The sequence below is a fragment of the Neoarius graeffei genome, chromosome 11 (assembly GCF_027579695.1).
Source record: "Neoarius graeffei isolate fNeoGra1 chromosome 11, fNeoGra1.pri, whole genome shotgun sequence".
Taxonomy (NCBI): Eukaryota; Metazoa; Chordata; class Actinopteri; order Siluriformes; family Ariidae; genus Neoarius; species Neoarius graeffei.
In genome coordinates, this window is record NC_083579.1 from 6,169,152 (window position 1) to 6,182,988 (window position 13,837).

Genomic DNA, 13,837 nt, shown 5'->3' on the forward strand with positions numbered 1-13,837 from the left:
TCTCTTCGCATACGGATCGAACACGACCTCAGCCTCAGACACCTTCTTAATATTCGTAAAAAGAAAAAAAAAATTATTCAGGAATCGTGTTTGGTTATGTCATGTCTGGATATCTGGTTGGGATATTCTGTATTGATAGTGGCTCGCTGGTTGATGATGATGATGATGATGATGATGATGATGATGAAGCTGTGGAGAGTCCCTCAGAGTCTCGTCTGGGCCTCGGGGATGTAAATCTCGATGCTGTCGGCTCGCTCAGTCGCTGAGTTCTGCCGGAATGACGCCGCTCTTTTGGCGGCCATGAGGCGCCTTCGCGCTTCCTGTCTCTGACGGTCGGGAAGATCCAGAGACTTCTCCCGGGTCACGCTCTTCTTCAGCATCTTCTTTGGTACAGGGGGCGGGAGCTGAGATTAAAAAAAACAAATATCAGACAATCGATATCAGAGCCAAAAGATATGATATTAAAGCCGAAAGTTATTAAAAGGGTTTTTTTTATCTTAAAAAAAAATCATATTATGAAGAAATCGTTAAAGTCAGACGGATTTGAGAGACACTTCACAACACCAGTGAAACTACTTGAAAAAACAATCTCAGAAAATCATCCAACACGTTAATTCAGGAATAAACACTGTGGTGTGTCGCGCTGTTGTAGGAAAACAATCAACAACTGGGCGTTTTGATGAAGTGGGGTTACTGATACCATAAACAGCTGATCATTTTCCTCTAACAGGACATCCTGAAGTGTTTTATTCCTCTTATACAGTGGTGCTTGAAAGTTTGAGAACCCTTTAGAATTTTCTATATTTCTGCATAAATATGACCTAAAACATCATCAGATTTTCACACAAGTCCTAAAAGTAGATAAAGAGAACCCAGTTAAACAAATGAGACAAAAATATTATACTTGCTCATTTATATATTCAGGAAAATGATCCAATATTACATATCTGTGAGTGGCAAAAGTATGTGAACCTCTAGGATTAGCAGTTAATTTGAAGGTGAAATTAGAGTCAGGTGTTTTCAATCACTGGGATGACAATCAGGTGTGAGTGGGCACCCTGTTTTATTTAAAGAACAGGGATCTATCAAAGCCTGATCTTCACAACACATGTTTGTGGAAGTGTATCATGGCACGAACAAAGGAGATTTCTGAGGACCTCAGAAAAAGTGTTGTTGATGCTCATCAGGCTGGAAAAGGTTACAAAACCATCTCTAAAGAGTTTGGACTCCACCAATCCACAGTCAGACAGACTGTGTACAAATGGAGGAAATTCAAGACCATTGTTACCCTCCTCCCCAGGAGTGGTCGACCAACAAAGATCACTCCAACAGCAAGGCGTGTAATAGTCGGCGAGGTCACAAAGGACCCCAGGGTAACTTCTAAGCAACTGAAGGCCTCTCTCACATTGGATAATGTTAATGAGTCCACCATCAGGAGAACACTGAACAACAATGGTGTGCATGGCAGGGTTGTAAGGAGAAAGCCACTGCTCTCCAAAAAGAACATTGCTGCTTGTCTGCAGTTTGCTAACGATCATGTGGACAAGCCAGAAGGCTATTGGAAAAATGTTTTGTGGACAGATGAGAGCAAAATAGAACTTTTTGGTTTAAATGAGAAGCGTTATGTTTGGAGAAAGGAAAACACTGCATTCCAGCATAAGAACCTTATCCCATCTGTGAAACATGGTGGTGGTAGTATCATGGTTTGGGCCTGTTTTGCTGCATCTGGGCCAGGACGGCTTGCCATCATTGATGGAACAATGAATTCTGAATTATACCAGCGAATTCTAAAGGAAAATGTCAGGACATCTGTCCATGAACTGAATCTCAAGAGAAGGTGGGTCATGCAGCAAGACAACGACCCTAAGCACACAAGTCGTTCTACCAAAGAATGGTTAAAGAAGAATAAAGTGAATGTTTTGGAATGGCCAAGTCAAAGTCCTGACCTTAATCCAATCGAAATGTTGTGGAAGGACCTGAAGCGAGCAGTTCATGTGAGGAAACCCACCAACATCCCAGAGTTGAAGCTGTTCTGTACGGAGGAACGGGCTAAAATTCCTCCAAGCCGGTGTGCAGGACTGATCAACAGTTACCGGAAACATTTAGTTGCAGTTATTGCTGCACAAGGGGGTCACACCAGATACTGAAAGCAAAGGTTCACATACTTTTGCCACTCACAGATATTTAATATTGGATCATTTTCCTCAATAAATAAATGAGCAAGTATAATATTTTTGTTTCATTTGTTTAACTGGGTTCTCTTTATCTACTTTTAGGACTTGTGTGAAAATCTGATGATGTTTTAGGTCATATTTATGCAGAAATATAGACAATTCTAAAGGGCTCACAAACTTTCAAGCACCACTGTACCTCAGAATTCTACCATGATCTATCATGAACTTTCATTTCTTAAAGAATGCTATCATACCGTGGCATGCAAAAGTTTGGGCACCCTTGCTGAAAATGTGTTACTGTGAATCGTTACGTGAGCAGATCACCAAAAGACATAAAGTTAAAGATGACGCGGTTCTTTTCAGCATTTTATGCAAGATGTGTGTATTATTTTTGCTTTGTACAACTGTAGAGTGAAAAAAAAGGAAAGGAAACCCATGCAAAAGTTTGGGCACCCCAATACATGAGAGTTCTTGGGTGACTTTTATCAAGGTTCCAGACCTTAATTAGCTTATTGAGCCATGGCTTGTTCACATTCATTGTTACAAAAGGTCAGGTGATGGATGCTACAAGAGGTGAAGGCTACAAGAAGATAGCAAAGGTGTTTTCAGGTAGCGGTTTCCTCACTTTGTAATGTTATTGCAGTGAAGAGGAACAGTGGAGGTTGAGGTGAGATCTGGAAAATCAAGAAAGCTTTCTGAAAGAATTGCTAGAAAGGCGAATAAAAGCCCCTGTTTGACTGCAAAAGACCTTCAGGAAGATTGAGCAGACTCTGGAGTGGTGGTGCACTGGTCTACTGTGCAGCGACACCTAAACAAATATGACCAGAAGAAAACCTTTCCTGCATCCTAGCCACAAAATTCAGCATCTGAAGTTTGCAAATGAACATCTAAACAAGCCAGAAACCAGTTCTTTGGACTGATGAAGTCAAACTAGAATGTTTGGAGATAAAAGGGTGCTGAATTCCAGGAAAAGAACCCCTCTCCACCTGTTAAAGCTAGACTGGCTTTCAGAGTTTTCAAGTGTAGGTCATAAAAAGAATTTTCCCGACATCCCAATTATTTTTGTTTCGTGGACCGAAAGCTACTGAATTCGAATCACAGACTTCCAATTTTATTCATTTTTTTAAATAGAAAAATTAATGAATTTATCTCCACGTGGCCCGAAATTCTCTGCTATTTTTTCCTGCTTCACCATGACCCAATACAAGATACTACATCATGCATCACATCCCGTGGTGGGCTTTCCCCGTTCACGCAAAGCATTGTGGGATACAAATTTGAAACAGGAGAGAAAAATGGAGGATGTGAGTGTACGAATGAAACGTGAAAGACTGACTACAGTAATGGAAAGAAAGCGAGAAGAAAAGATGTAATGTTATATTTGAAGGAAAGGAAACGCAGGACCAAACTAATAAATATCGGCGGTGAGCGAGCACCTCGGTGTGATCAGCTGTTCGTTTAGCGACAGAATGATGCAACTGTCAGTGCATGCTCAAAGGGAAATCTGCACATGCGCACACACACACACACACACACACACACACACGGACTTCCTTTGACTGCCTGACTGAGCAAAGCAAGCGATTTCATGCACATTATTTGCTTTAATCCCCTCAAATTAAATAACTTCCCAGCCATAGAGTGGCCTGATATTTTGTGAGATATTACAGAAATAAACATATATCACAATCACCACATTTCAGAGGGAACTTCCCTCGCTTTAAGCATGGGGGTGGATCCGTCATGCTTTGGGCTTGTGTTGCAGCCAGTAGCATAGGGAATATTTCACTGGTTGAGAAAAGAATGGATTTGAATAAATACTAGCAAATTCTGGAAGTAAACGTCACACCACGTGTAAAAAAGCTGACTTTAAAAAGAGGACGGGTTCGATAACAAGATAATGATCCGAAACGCACCTCAAAATCAACAATGGAATGTGTCGAGAGGCGTAAGCTGAAGGTTTTGCCGTGGCCCTCACAGTCCCCCGACTGAAACACCAGTCTGCGGATGGATCTCAAAAGAGCGGTGCATGCAAGACGGCCCAAGCCGTAATCTTGCATAATTAGAAGCCTTCTGCAAGGACGAATGGGAGAAAATCCCCCAAATAAGAACTGAAAGACTCTTAGCTGGCTATAAAAAGTGTTTACAAGCTGTGATGCTTACCAAAAGTGGTGTTACTAAGTATTGACCAAACTTGGTGGGTGCCAAAACTTTTGTTTCAGGCCATTTAAATTTTTTTGGGGTATTTTGAACCTGTAAATGATGGAAATAAAAACTGAATCTTGCCAAAAATATGAAAGAAATGTGTCATCTTTACCTTTTGGTGATCAGTTAATCTTCTGCTCACTTAACTCTTCACAGTAACAGACATTTTAAGCAAGGGTGCCCAAACTTTTGCATGCCACTGTACTATTTATTCATTTATAGTTACATTTAATGTTGTGGAACGCCCATGGAACAACGCAGTCACTCTGAGTTCATCAGAAAAAAAAGATGATGCCGAAAAACGTAAAGTTATAGCTTCTTCTTCATTTTTTAATCGTTTTTTGTAAAGTATCTTCTGTACAAGTCCCTGTTACTATAGAAACGACAACGTATTAGAATTAATACAAACCTGCGATTTGTAGCTGTGCTACTCTCAGAGCTGCTGTTCTAGAAAATTAATCAACACCTTCTGACCAATCAGAATGAAGAACTCAATAGCGGCATTAAATTATTACTTGCTACAGTTCTTGCGAATTCTCAGTAACTGCTTTCTTAACAATTCTTCAGGTATTTGATGGAAATTATGGAATTACAACACTTTTTTTGGGATAAATGTCGACCCCTAGCGGCCTGGAGCAGTTTATACATTAGCAACTGTAAATATAAACATTTCATTTTTTCCTCCTAATGCACAAATATTTGAAGCAGCCTACCGTCCAATCAGAGCTCACCTTCTTAACAGGACTTTCTATAATCCTCCAGTCGTTGCTCTTGATCTTCTGCAGCTCGTCGAACTTGGAGGTGACGTCGTCGATGGAGAGCTGCAGCAGGTCCCAGAATCCAGCCAGGTCCTGAGAGGTGGGCCGCGGCATGGCACTTGGGTCCTGCACCAATCACAAGTTTAAACATTTACGCTTTTTTCCCACGGACACACAGAACAGTACGTGGATAAAGTTATTCACGTGTGTGTTTTACATTAATCCTGTAGCATTGCTGGTGGTTAGCTGGACTTCTCCTGGAGTACTTTGTGGCTATGAACAGCATGACGCTGATATAACACTAAAAATCTCAGCTCTGTGCACGCAAAATAACTGACATTACTGTTGCTCCAATCAATGAAAGGTAAATACGGACATTCTGTACAGTAATGAGGCGAAATCCCGCAGCACTGGACCTGTTAGACTCCCGACCTCAGACCTCAGGAGATATTTCAGATCCTGTGTTGGTTTCAGAGCTCAGTGTTGATCACATGATTATTATTATTAAATTCATCTATTTATTCCATTCCATCTGTTATTTTAAAATCAGTACAATGTTTTTGTTGTAGAATGCATTACTTTAAAGCGAAACGTACATTAATCCAATAATGTGAGAAATTAATACAAAGTGACAACTGAAGTTATCTATCTATCTATCTATCTATCTATCTATCTATCTATCTATCTATCTATCTATCTATCTATCTGTCTGTCTGTCTGTCTGTCTGTCTGTCTGTCTCTATCTATCTATCTATTGGCTGGTCTGTCTGTCACTATCTATCTATCTATCTATCTATCTATCTATCTATCTATCTATCTATCTATCTATCTATCTATCTATCTATCTATCTATCTACGGTATCTATCGGTTGGTCTGTCTGTCACACTATCTATCTATCTGTCTGTCTGTCTGTCTGTCTGTCTGTCTCTATCTATCTATCTATCTATCTATCTATCTATCTATCTATCTATCTATCTATCTATCTATCTATCTATCTGTTGGTTGGTCTGTCTGTCTGTCACTATCTATCTATCTATCTATCTATCTATCTATCTATCTATTGGTTGGTTGGTCTGTCTGTCACACTATCTATCTATCTATCTATCTATCTATCTATCTATCTATCTATCTATCTATCTATCTATCTATCTATCTATCTACGGTATCTATCGGTTGGTCTGTCTGTCACACTCTATCTATCTATCTATCTATCTATCTATCTATCTATCTATCTATCTATCTATCTGTTGGTCTGTCTGTCTGTCTGTCTGTCTCTATCTATCTATCTATTGGCTGGTCTGTCTGTCACTATCTATCTATCTATCTATCTATCTATCTATCTATCTATCTATCTATCTATCTATCTATCTATCTATCTACGGTATCTATCGGTTGGTCTGTCTGTCACACTCTATCTATCTATCTATCTATCTATCTATCTATCTATCTATCTATCTATCTATCTATCTATCTATCTATCTATTGGTTGTCTGTCTGTCACTATCTATCTATCTATCTATCTATCTATCTATCTATCTATCTATCTATCTATCTATCTATCTGTTGGTCTGTCTGTCTGTCTGTCTGTCTCTATCTATCTATCTATCTATCTATCTATCTATCTATCTATCTATCTATCTATCTATCTATCTATCTATCTATCTGTTGGTTGGTCTGTCTGTCTGTCACTATCTATCTATCTATCTATCTATCTATCTATCTATTGGTTGGTTGGTCTGTCTGTCACACTATCTATCTATCTATCTATCTATCTATCTATCTATCTATCTATCTATCTATCTATCTATCTATCTGTTGGTCTGTCTGTCTGTCTGTCTGTCTCTATCTATCTATCTATTGGCTGGTCTGTCTGTCACTATCTATCTATCTATCTATCTATCTATCTATCTATCTATCTATCTATCTATCTATCTACGGTATCTATCGGTTGGTCTGTCTGTCACACTCTATCTATCTATCTATCTATCTATCTATCTATCTATCTATCTATCTATCTATCTATCTATCTATCTATTGGTTGTCTGTCTGTCACTATCTATCTATCTATCTATCTATCTATCTATCTATCTATCTATCTATCTGTCTGTCTGTCTGTCTGTCTGTCTGTCTGTCTGTCTCTATCTATCTATCTATCTATCTATCTATCTATCTATCTATCTATCTATCTATCTATCTATCTATCTATCTATCTGTTGGTTGGTCTGTCTGTCTGTCACTATCTATCTATCTATCTATCTATTGGTTGGTTGGTCTGTCTGTCACACTATCTATCTATCTATCTATCTATCTATCTATCTATCTATCTATCTATCTATCTATCTATCTATCTATCTATCGGTTGGTCTGTCTGTCACACTCTATCTATCTATCTATCTATCTATCTATCTATCTATCTATCTATCTATCTATCTATTGGTCTGTCTGTCTAATAAACCCTTGTTAATAAATATAATTTCCTAAAAGGCTGAAAATCTGAAAAACGTGAAACCTGTTTTGTTTCATTGGTTCATGTTGTAGGTGTTTATAATTGTTTATTGTTGTTTATTATTGTTGGTATACAGTAACAGAGAATAAACATTTTGTTTGTTAAACAGTTGCTGTTTGAGTATTAAAATGTGAACTCACTGTTTAATATTCAATCTTCTGACCTTAAGCAGCTCTGATGCTTTACACAATGAAGCGATTGCTGTTCTCCTGCAGTCGGAACACACTCCTCTGCTCTGCGATGAATCAGAGGATTAAAGATCTATCTGATATAATATCTCCTGCCGGCTCCCATCATCACTGAGGAGGACGTTCAGAGACATGCAGTCCAGCGCACCTCCACTAGATGTCCTCGTGTGCCATCAGCATCGTGAGTGGAAGTGAATACAAACTGATCCTTCATCAAGCTCACAGAGAAGCCAAGGTCATTTTCTCTGACCAGAGCTCGGCTTCCTCTCTCAATTCCTGCTCACCACATCGACACGTTTCGCCATGGAACCTTAATAAGTGTTGCGCTTCATCAAACCCCAATCAGGAGCTAATTTGGAGACTGGAGGACAGCTACTTAATCAACAACGAGATTACCATGCAACAACTCAATTAGTTAAGGATTAATGTGATTATGCAAAATAATTGCCTTTCACAGATCAAATAGATTCTTGTCGATACGGAGGAGTTACACAACCAGCACTGAAATCTGTGTAACCTTCTAAACGCCTCACATGTAGCTGATCGGAATAGAATTGGTTGGTGTACGAAGTGGATATATTTGGTGTAAGTTTGCTTCTTAAAATCTGCACCAGAGCTAAACTGCTAACACGCTAATTAGCATAAAGCATTAAGATTATCTGAATTAACATTATTTACTGCAATATGGTTAGATTCCGAATTCCTGAATCAAGCCCAAAAGCTAAAAGGGGAAACAGAAACTGTTCCCAAAGACAAACCACTGACAACAAGAGTTCCCAACGACTAATCACCAATAACAACGATAAGAAATGACTAACCACAGTTAACAAATGTCAGGCGACTCCAAATGACTAACCACAGATATACACTGCTCACAGTGACTAATCACTGATATCCACTGTTCCTAATGATTAATCAGCGATAATGATGGTTCCCAATGACTAATTATCAATAAACACAACCCCAATGATGAATAATCAATCACCAATGTTCCCAAAGACCAATCACGGACAACCACTGTTCCCAATGACACATCACCAATAACAACGGTTCTCCATGACTAATCACTGGTAATCAATATTCCCAACCACTCCAAATGACTAATCATCTATATCAGCAGGCTCCAACGACTAATCACATACAACGATAGCTCCCAATGACTAAATCATGGCTGAACACTGCTCCCAATGACCAATCACCGATCATCACTGTTCCCAGTGACTAATCGTTGACAACCACTGTTCCCAAATGACCAATCACCGATAATGGCAGTTCCCAATGACCAATCACTGATCACGAGTGTTTTCAATGACTAGTCATCGATAACCACTATTCACAATGGCTTATCACTGATCATCAATGTTCTCAATGACTAATCACCAATCACAAATGTTCCCAAAGACCTATTGACTATTACCAATTATTACCACTATTACCAATCCTCAGTCACTGGTCACCACTCTTCCCGCTAACCAATCACTGATTTACCAGTACTCCCAATGACCAATCACGAATCACCAGGGCTCCCAATGACTCATCACCAGTTTCCCAATGGACAAATCACTGATCACCATTATTCCCAGTGACTAACTACTGATCACACATGTTCCCAGATACTAATAACCGATCACGTGTTTTCAATAACTAACCACTTATCATCAGTGTCTAAAATGACTAATCACTGATCATAATGGTTCCCAATGACTAACCACTGACCACAAGTTTCTTCATGACTATTCACTGATCACAGCAATAATTTCTACACCATATTCATTTCAGCTAGACTACGTTTCAGATTTCTCCAATTTAGGTCATAAAAAGAATTTTCCTAACACCCAATTATTTTGTTTAGTGGACCGAAAGCTACTGAATTCGAATCATAGACTTCCGATTTTATTATTTTTTTTCCTAAAAGAACAATTGATTAATTTAAAGCCCCCTTGGCCCTAAATTCTCTGCCATTTTTTTCTTGCCTCACGTCAAGATACTACGTCATGCATCACATCCCGTGGTGGGCTTTCCCCGTTCACGCAAGGCATTGTGGGATACAAATTTGAAACAGGAGAGAAAAATGGAGGACGCGAGTGTGCGAATGAAACGTGAAAGACCGACTACAGTAATGGAAAGAAAGCGAGAAGAAAAGACGTTATGTTATATACGAAGGAAAGGAAACGCAGGACCAAACTAATAAATATGGGCGCTCAGCGAGCACCTCGGTGTGATCAGCTGTTCGTTTAGCGACAGAATGATGGAACTGTCAGTGCACGCTCAAAGCTAAACCTGTAGATGGCAGTAATGCAACACTGTGGATACCAGCTGCTGTAAAACCCAAAAGAAGAAGAAGAAGGTAAACCTGCGCATGCGCACACGGACTTCCTCTGTCTGCTCGACTGCACGAAGCGAGCGATTTCATGCACATTATTTGCTTTAATCCCCTCAAATTAAATAACTTCCCAGCCACAGAATGGCCTGATATTTTGTGAGATATTACAGAAATAAACAGATATCACAATGACCGTATTTCAGAGCAAACTAAATTTCACTGATTTTATGAAATTAAAAAGCCGTATTGCTTTAAAGAAGCCCAATATTTAAAAATTAGATTTAGCTTTCATAAAAACATAACAATATTTGAACTCACGAATCAAATTCGTATCTGTTCCTGGAATATTTGAGTTATCTAAACGGTAATCTACTTGAATTATAAATTAAGATTACTTCAACGAACATTATTTACACACCAAATGCCGCCACTTCTATTATTAACGAATGTTTATTTCATCCATAACTGAAACTTTACCACTTAAATTAGAACACATGCGTTATACATTTACAAACATCATGCTGTTAATGATCTCAGGTCAGTGGGTGGAGTAAATGTAGCCCTTAATTATACATTATACCAATTAATTCCTGCACATGTATTAATTAAAGTCATGTGTGGAGTAAATGTTGGTTAATGCAGGAGTTTGTTATTTGTTTCACATTTAAACATCAGTTGATGGCAGTGAATGTGAACTTAAAGAAGCAGTTCAGTAATGTTCAGGTTCGAAAGCGCTGAATGATGTTAATGTAGGAAATCTGAATATAAAGTGGGATTTAATCAGAGCATCGCAAACTCCAGTGAACAGCTAATGTTTATTCCCAGCACACAGCACACACTCCTGTCTCTCTCACAGTCAAACTCTTATCCGTCTCCTCTCATCCATCTCCTCTCTCCCCTCCCCTCTCTCCCCTTCACTCCTCTCACCTCCTCTCCTCCCCTCTCTTTCCTTGGCTCCTCTCATCTCCTCCCCTCTCTCTCCTTCATGCCTCTCCTCCCCTCTCTCTCCTTCACTCCTCTCATCTCCTCCCCTCTCTCTCCTTCATGCCTCTCCTCCCCTCTCTTTCCTTGGCTCCTCTCATCTCCTCCCCTCTCTCTCCTTCATGCCTCTCCTCCCCTCTCTCTCCTTCACTCCTCTCATCTCCTCCCCTCTCTCTCCTTCATGCCTCTCCTCCCCTCTCTCTCCTTCACTCCTCTCATCTCCTCCCCTCTCTCTCCTTCATGCCTCTCCTCCCCTCTCTCCTTCACTCCTCTCATCTCCTCCTCTCTCTCTCCTTCATGCCTCTCCTCCCCTCTCTCTCCTTCATGCCTCTCCTCTCCTCTCTCTCCTTCATGCCTCTCCTCCCCTCTCTCTCCATCACTCCTCTCATCTCCTCCCCTCTTCTCCTCCCCTCTCTCTCCTCCTCTCATCTCTCTTCTCCTCCCCTCCCCTCTCTTTCCTTGGCTCCTCTCATCTCCTCCCCTCTCTCTCCTTCATGCCTCTCCTCCCCTCTCTCTCCTTCACTCCTCTCATCTCCTCCCCTCTCTCTCCTTCATGCCTCTCCTCCCCTCTCTCTCCTTCATGCCTCTCCTCCCCTCTCTCTCCATCACTCCTCTCATCTCCTCCCCTCTCTCTCCTCCTCTCATCTCTCTTCTCCTCCCCTCCCCTCTCTTTCCTTGGCTCCTCTCATCTCCTCCCCTCTCTCTCCTTCATGCCTCTCCTCCCCTCTCTCTCCTTCACTCCTCTCATCTCCTCCCCTCTCTCTCCTTCATGCCTCTCCTCCCCTCTCTCTCCTTCATGCCTCTCATCTCCTCCCCTCTCCCTCCTCCTCTCATCCATCTCCTCTCTTCTCCTCCCCTCCCTCTCCTTCGCTTCTCTCATGTCCTCTCATCCATTTCCTCTCCTCCTCTCCCTTCTCTTCTCCTCCCCTCCTCTCTCTCTCCCCTTCCGTCTCCTCTCGTCTCTTCCACAGATTCTGGATCAGTACCAAGCTCTTATCGGATCATTTTGCAGATAAGGTCCTGCTCAATCTCACTGCGAGGGCTTTAAGCAAACACCCTCCATTTCTCCCACCTCACACCTTCTCAGGTTTGATCAGTGAGCAACAACGCACTCCATATTGTGCTGTTTTAGGAAAATAATCAGCGATGGGGTGGTGTGATGAAGTGGACTTCCTGTTTCCACCCTGAAGTTGATTATTTTCCTCTAACAGCACATTCTGAAGTGTTTTATTTCTCTTGTCCCACAGTGCATGTGTCAGTGATTACAAAGTGTCTTAATTAAACAAACAACATGTCAGACTTTTTGTCCATTTATAGTTACATTCAAAATTGTGCAACGTCCAAGAGTTTCAGTTACAGTCTAGCAGCCACTCTTATCCCAACACACACACACACACACACACACACACACACACACACACACACACACACACACACAATGATGTGTAACCTACCAGATTTTGCTGACACAGCCAATAAAACTGCTGGAATTTCTGGGACATGAGGAGCTGAGCGCTGCCCACTGCACTCCGGATCTTGCCTAGAACTGAACACACACACACACACACACACACACACACACACACACACACACGTTGACCTGAAGTGATCCCAGTGTCTGATCGTGTAAAAGTGATCAGGGCCAGTATTTCGGACTCACTCTCCTCAGACAGGTCGTTCTCCTCTGCCTCTCCCTCCATCTCTTTACACCATCCCTCCATCCTCTTGGTCTCAGCGTGCAGCAGCTGCATGAACCAGGTGCCGTCCCTCCTGGCTGAGGGCGACGCCCGGCCCGAGTCGGAGGCCTGGGGCGGGGTCACCGTGACAGCCACGGTGGGCACGGAGGTCTCGCGCCAGGGCTCGGCGCTGCGCTGCGGGCTGGACGGCTCATTGGCTGAGCGGTAGTCGTCACGGTAACTGAACAGGCCCTGCGTGCGCACGGTTCTGACGGCGCCGTACTGCGTGGGCGTGCTTGGCTCACTGTGCCTCTGCAGACCACCGCCCCCAAACTGCAGACTCTTATCCTCCATTGCAGGGAAACCCTCCAGCTCCAAGTCAGCCTGCACTGCCGCCGTCACGCTGTTAGAGCGCTTAAACCGGCCCACGCTGGGACGCAGACAGAGAGAGAGAGAGAGAGAGAGAGAGAGTTAGAGAGGAACAGATTGACAGATAGATAGAGACAAAAAGAGTTAGAGAGAGAGAGACAGACAAAAAGACAAACAGAGTTAGTGAGAGAGAGAGAGAGAGAGAGAGAGAGAGAGAAAGAGACAGAGCAAGAGAGAGAGAGAAAGACAAAGTTAGAGCAAAAGAGACACAGGAAAAGAGTGACAGAGAGAGAGAAAGACAGAGAGAGAGCACGAGAGAGAGAAAGTTAGAGAGAGACAGAGACAAAAAGAGTTAGAGAGAGAGTGAGAGAGAGACAGACAGACAGAGGCAAAAAGAGTTAGACAGACAGACAGAGGCAAAAAGAGAGGGACAGACAGATGGACAGAAAGACAGACAGAGGCAAAAACAGAGAGAGACACAGACAGAGAGAGAGAATGAGACAGAGAAAGACAGACAAAAAGAGTTTGAGAAAGAGCGAGAGAGGGAACGAGAGAGGGAAAGACAGACACAGACAGACAGACAGACAGAGTTGGGGGGGCAGAGGGAGATACAATTAGAGATCAGTGATTCACTTCCTGGTGTCTTGTCTGTCTGG

General features: G+C 41.8%; 1 protein-coding gene across 1 annotated transcript in view; it reads right to left on the reverse strand.

Moving 5' to 3' along the window:
- Window positions 1–203: 203 nt before the first annotated feature.
- The window catches only part of dlgap2a (discs, large (Drosophila) homolog-associated protein 2a), a 181,758-nt gene continuing 168,124 nt past the window's right edge, over window positions 204–13,837 (reverse strand). Inside the window, exons 9-12 of the mRNA XM_060933327.1 lie at window positions 12,797–13,242; window positions 12,591–12,682; window positions 5,111–5,263; window positions 204–404 (exon numbers count right to left, since the gene is read on the reverse strand). Coding sequence (XP_060789310.1) covers window positions 204–404; window positions 5,111–5,263; window positions 12,591–12,682; window positions 12,797–13,242 — 892 coding nt within the window. The remainder of the gene's footprint in view (window positions 405–5,110; window positions 5,264–12,590; window positions 12,683–12,796; window positions 13,243–13,837) is intronic.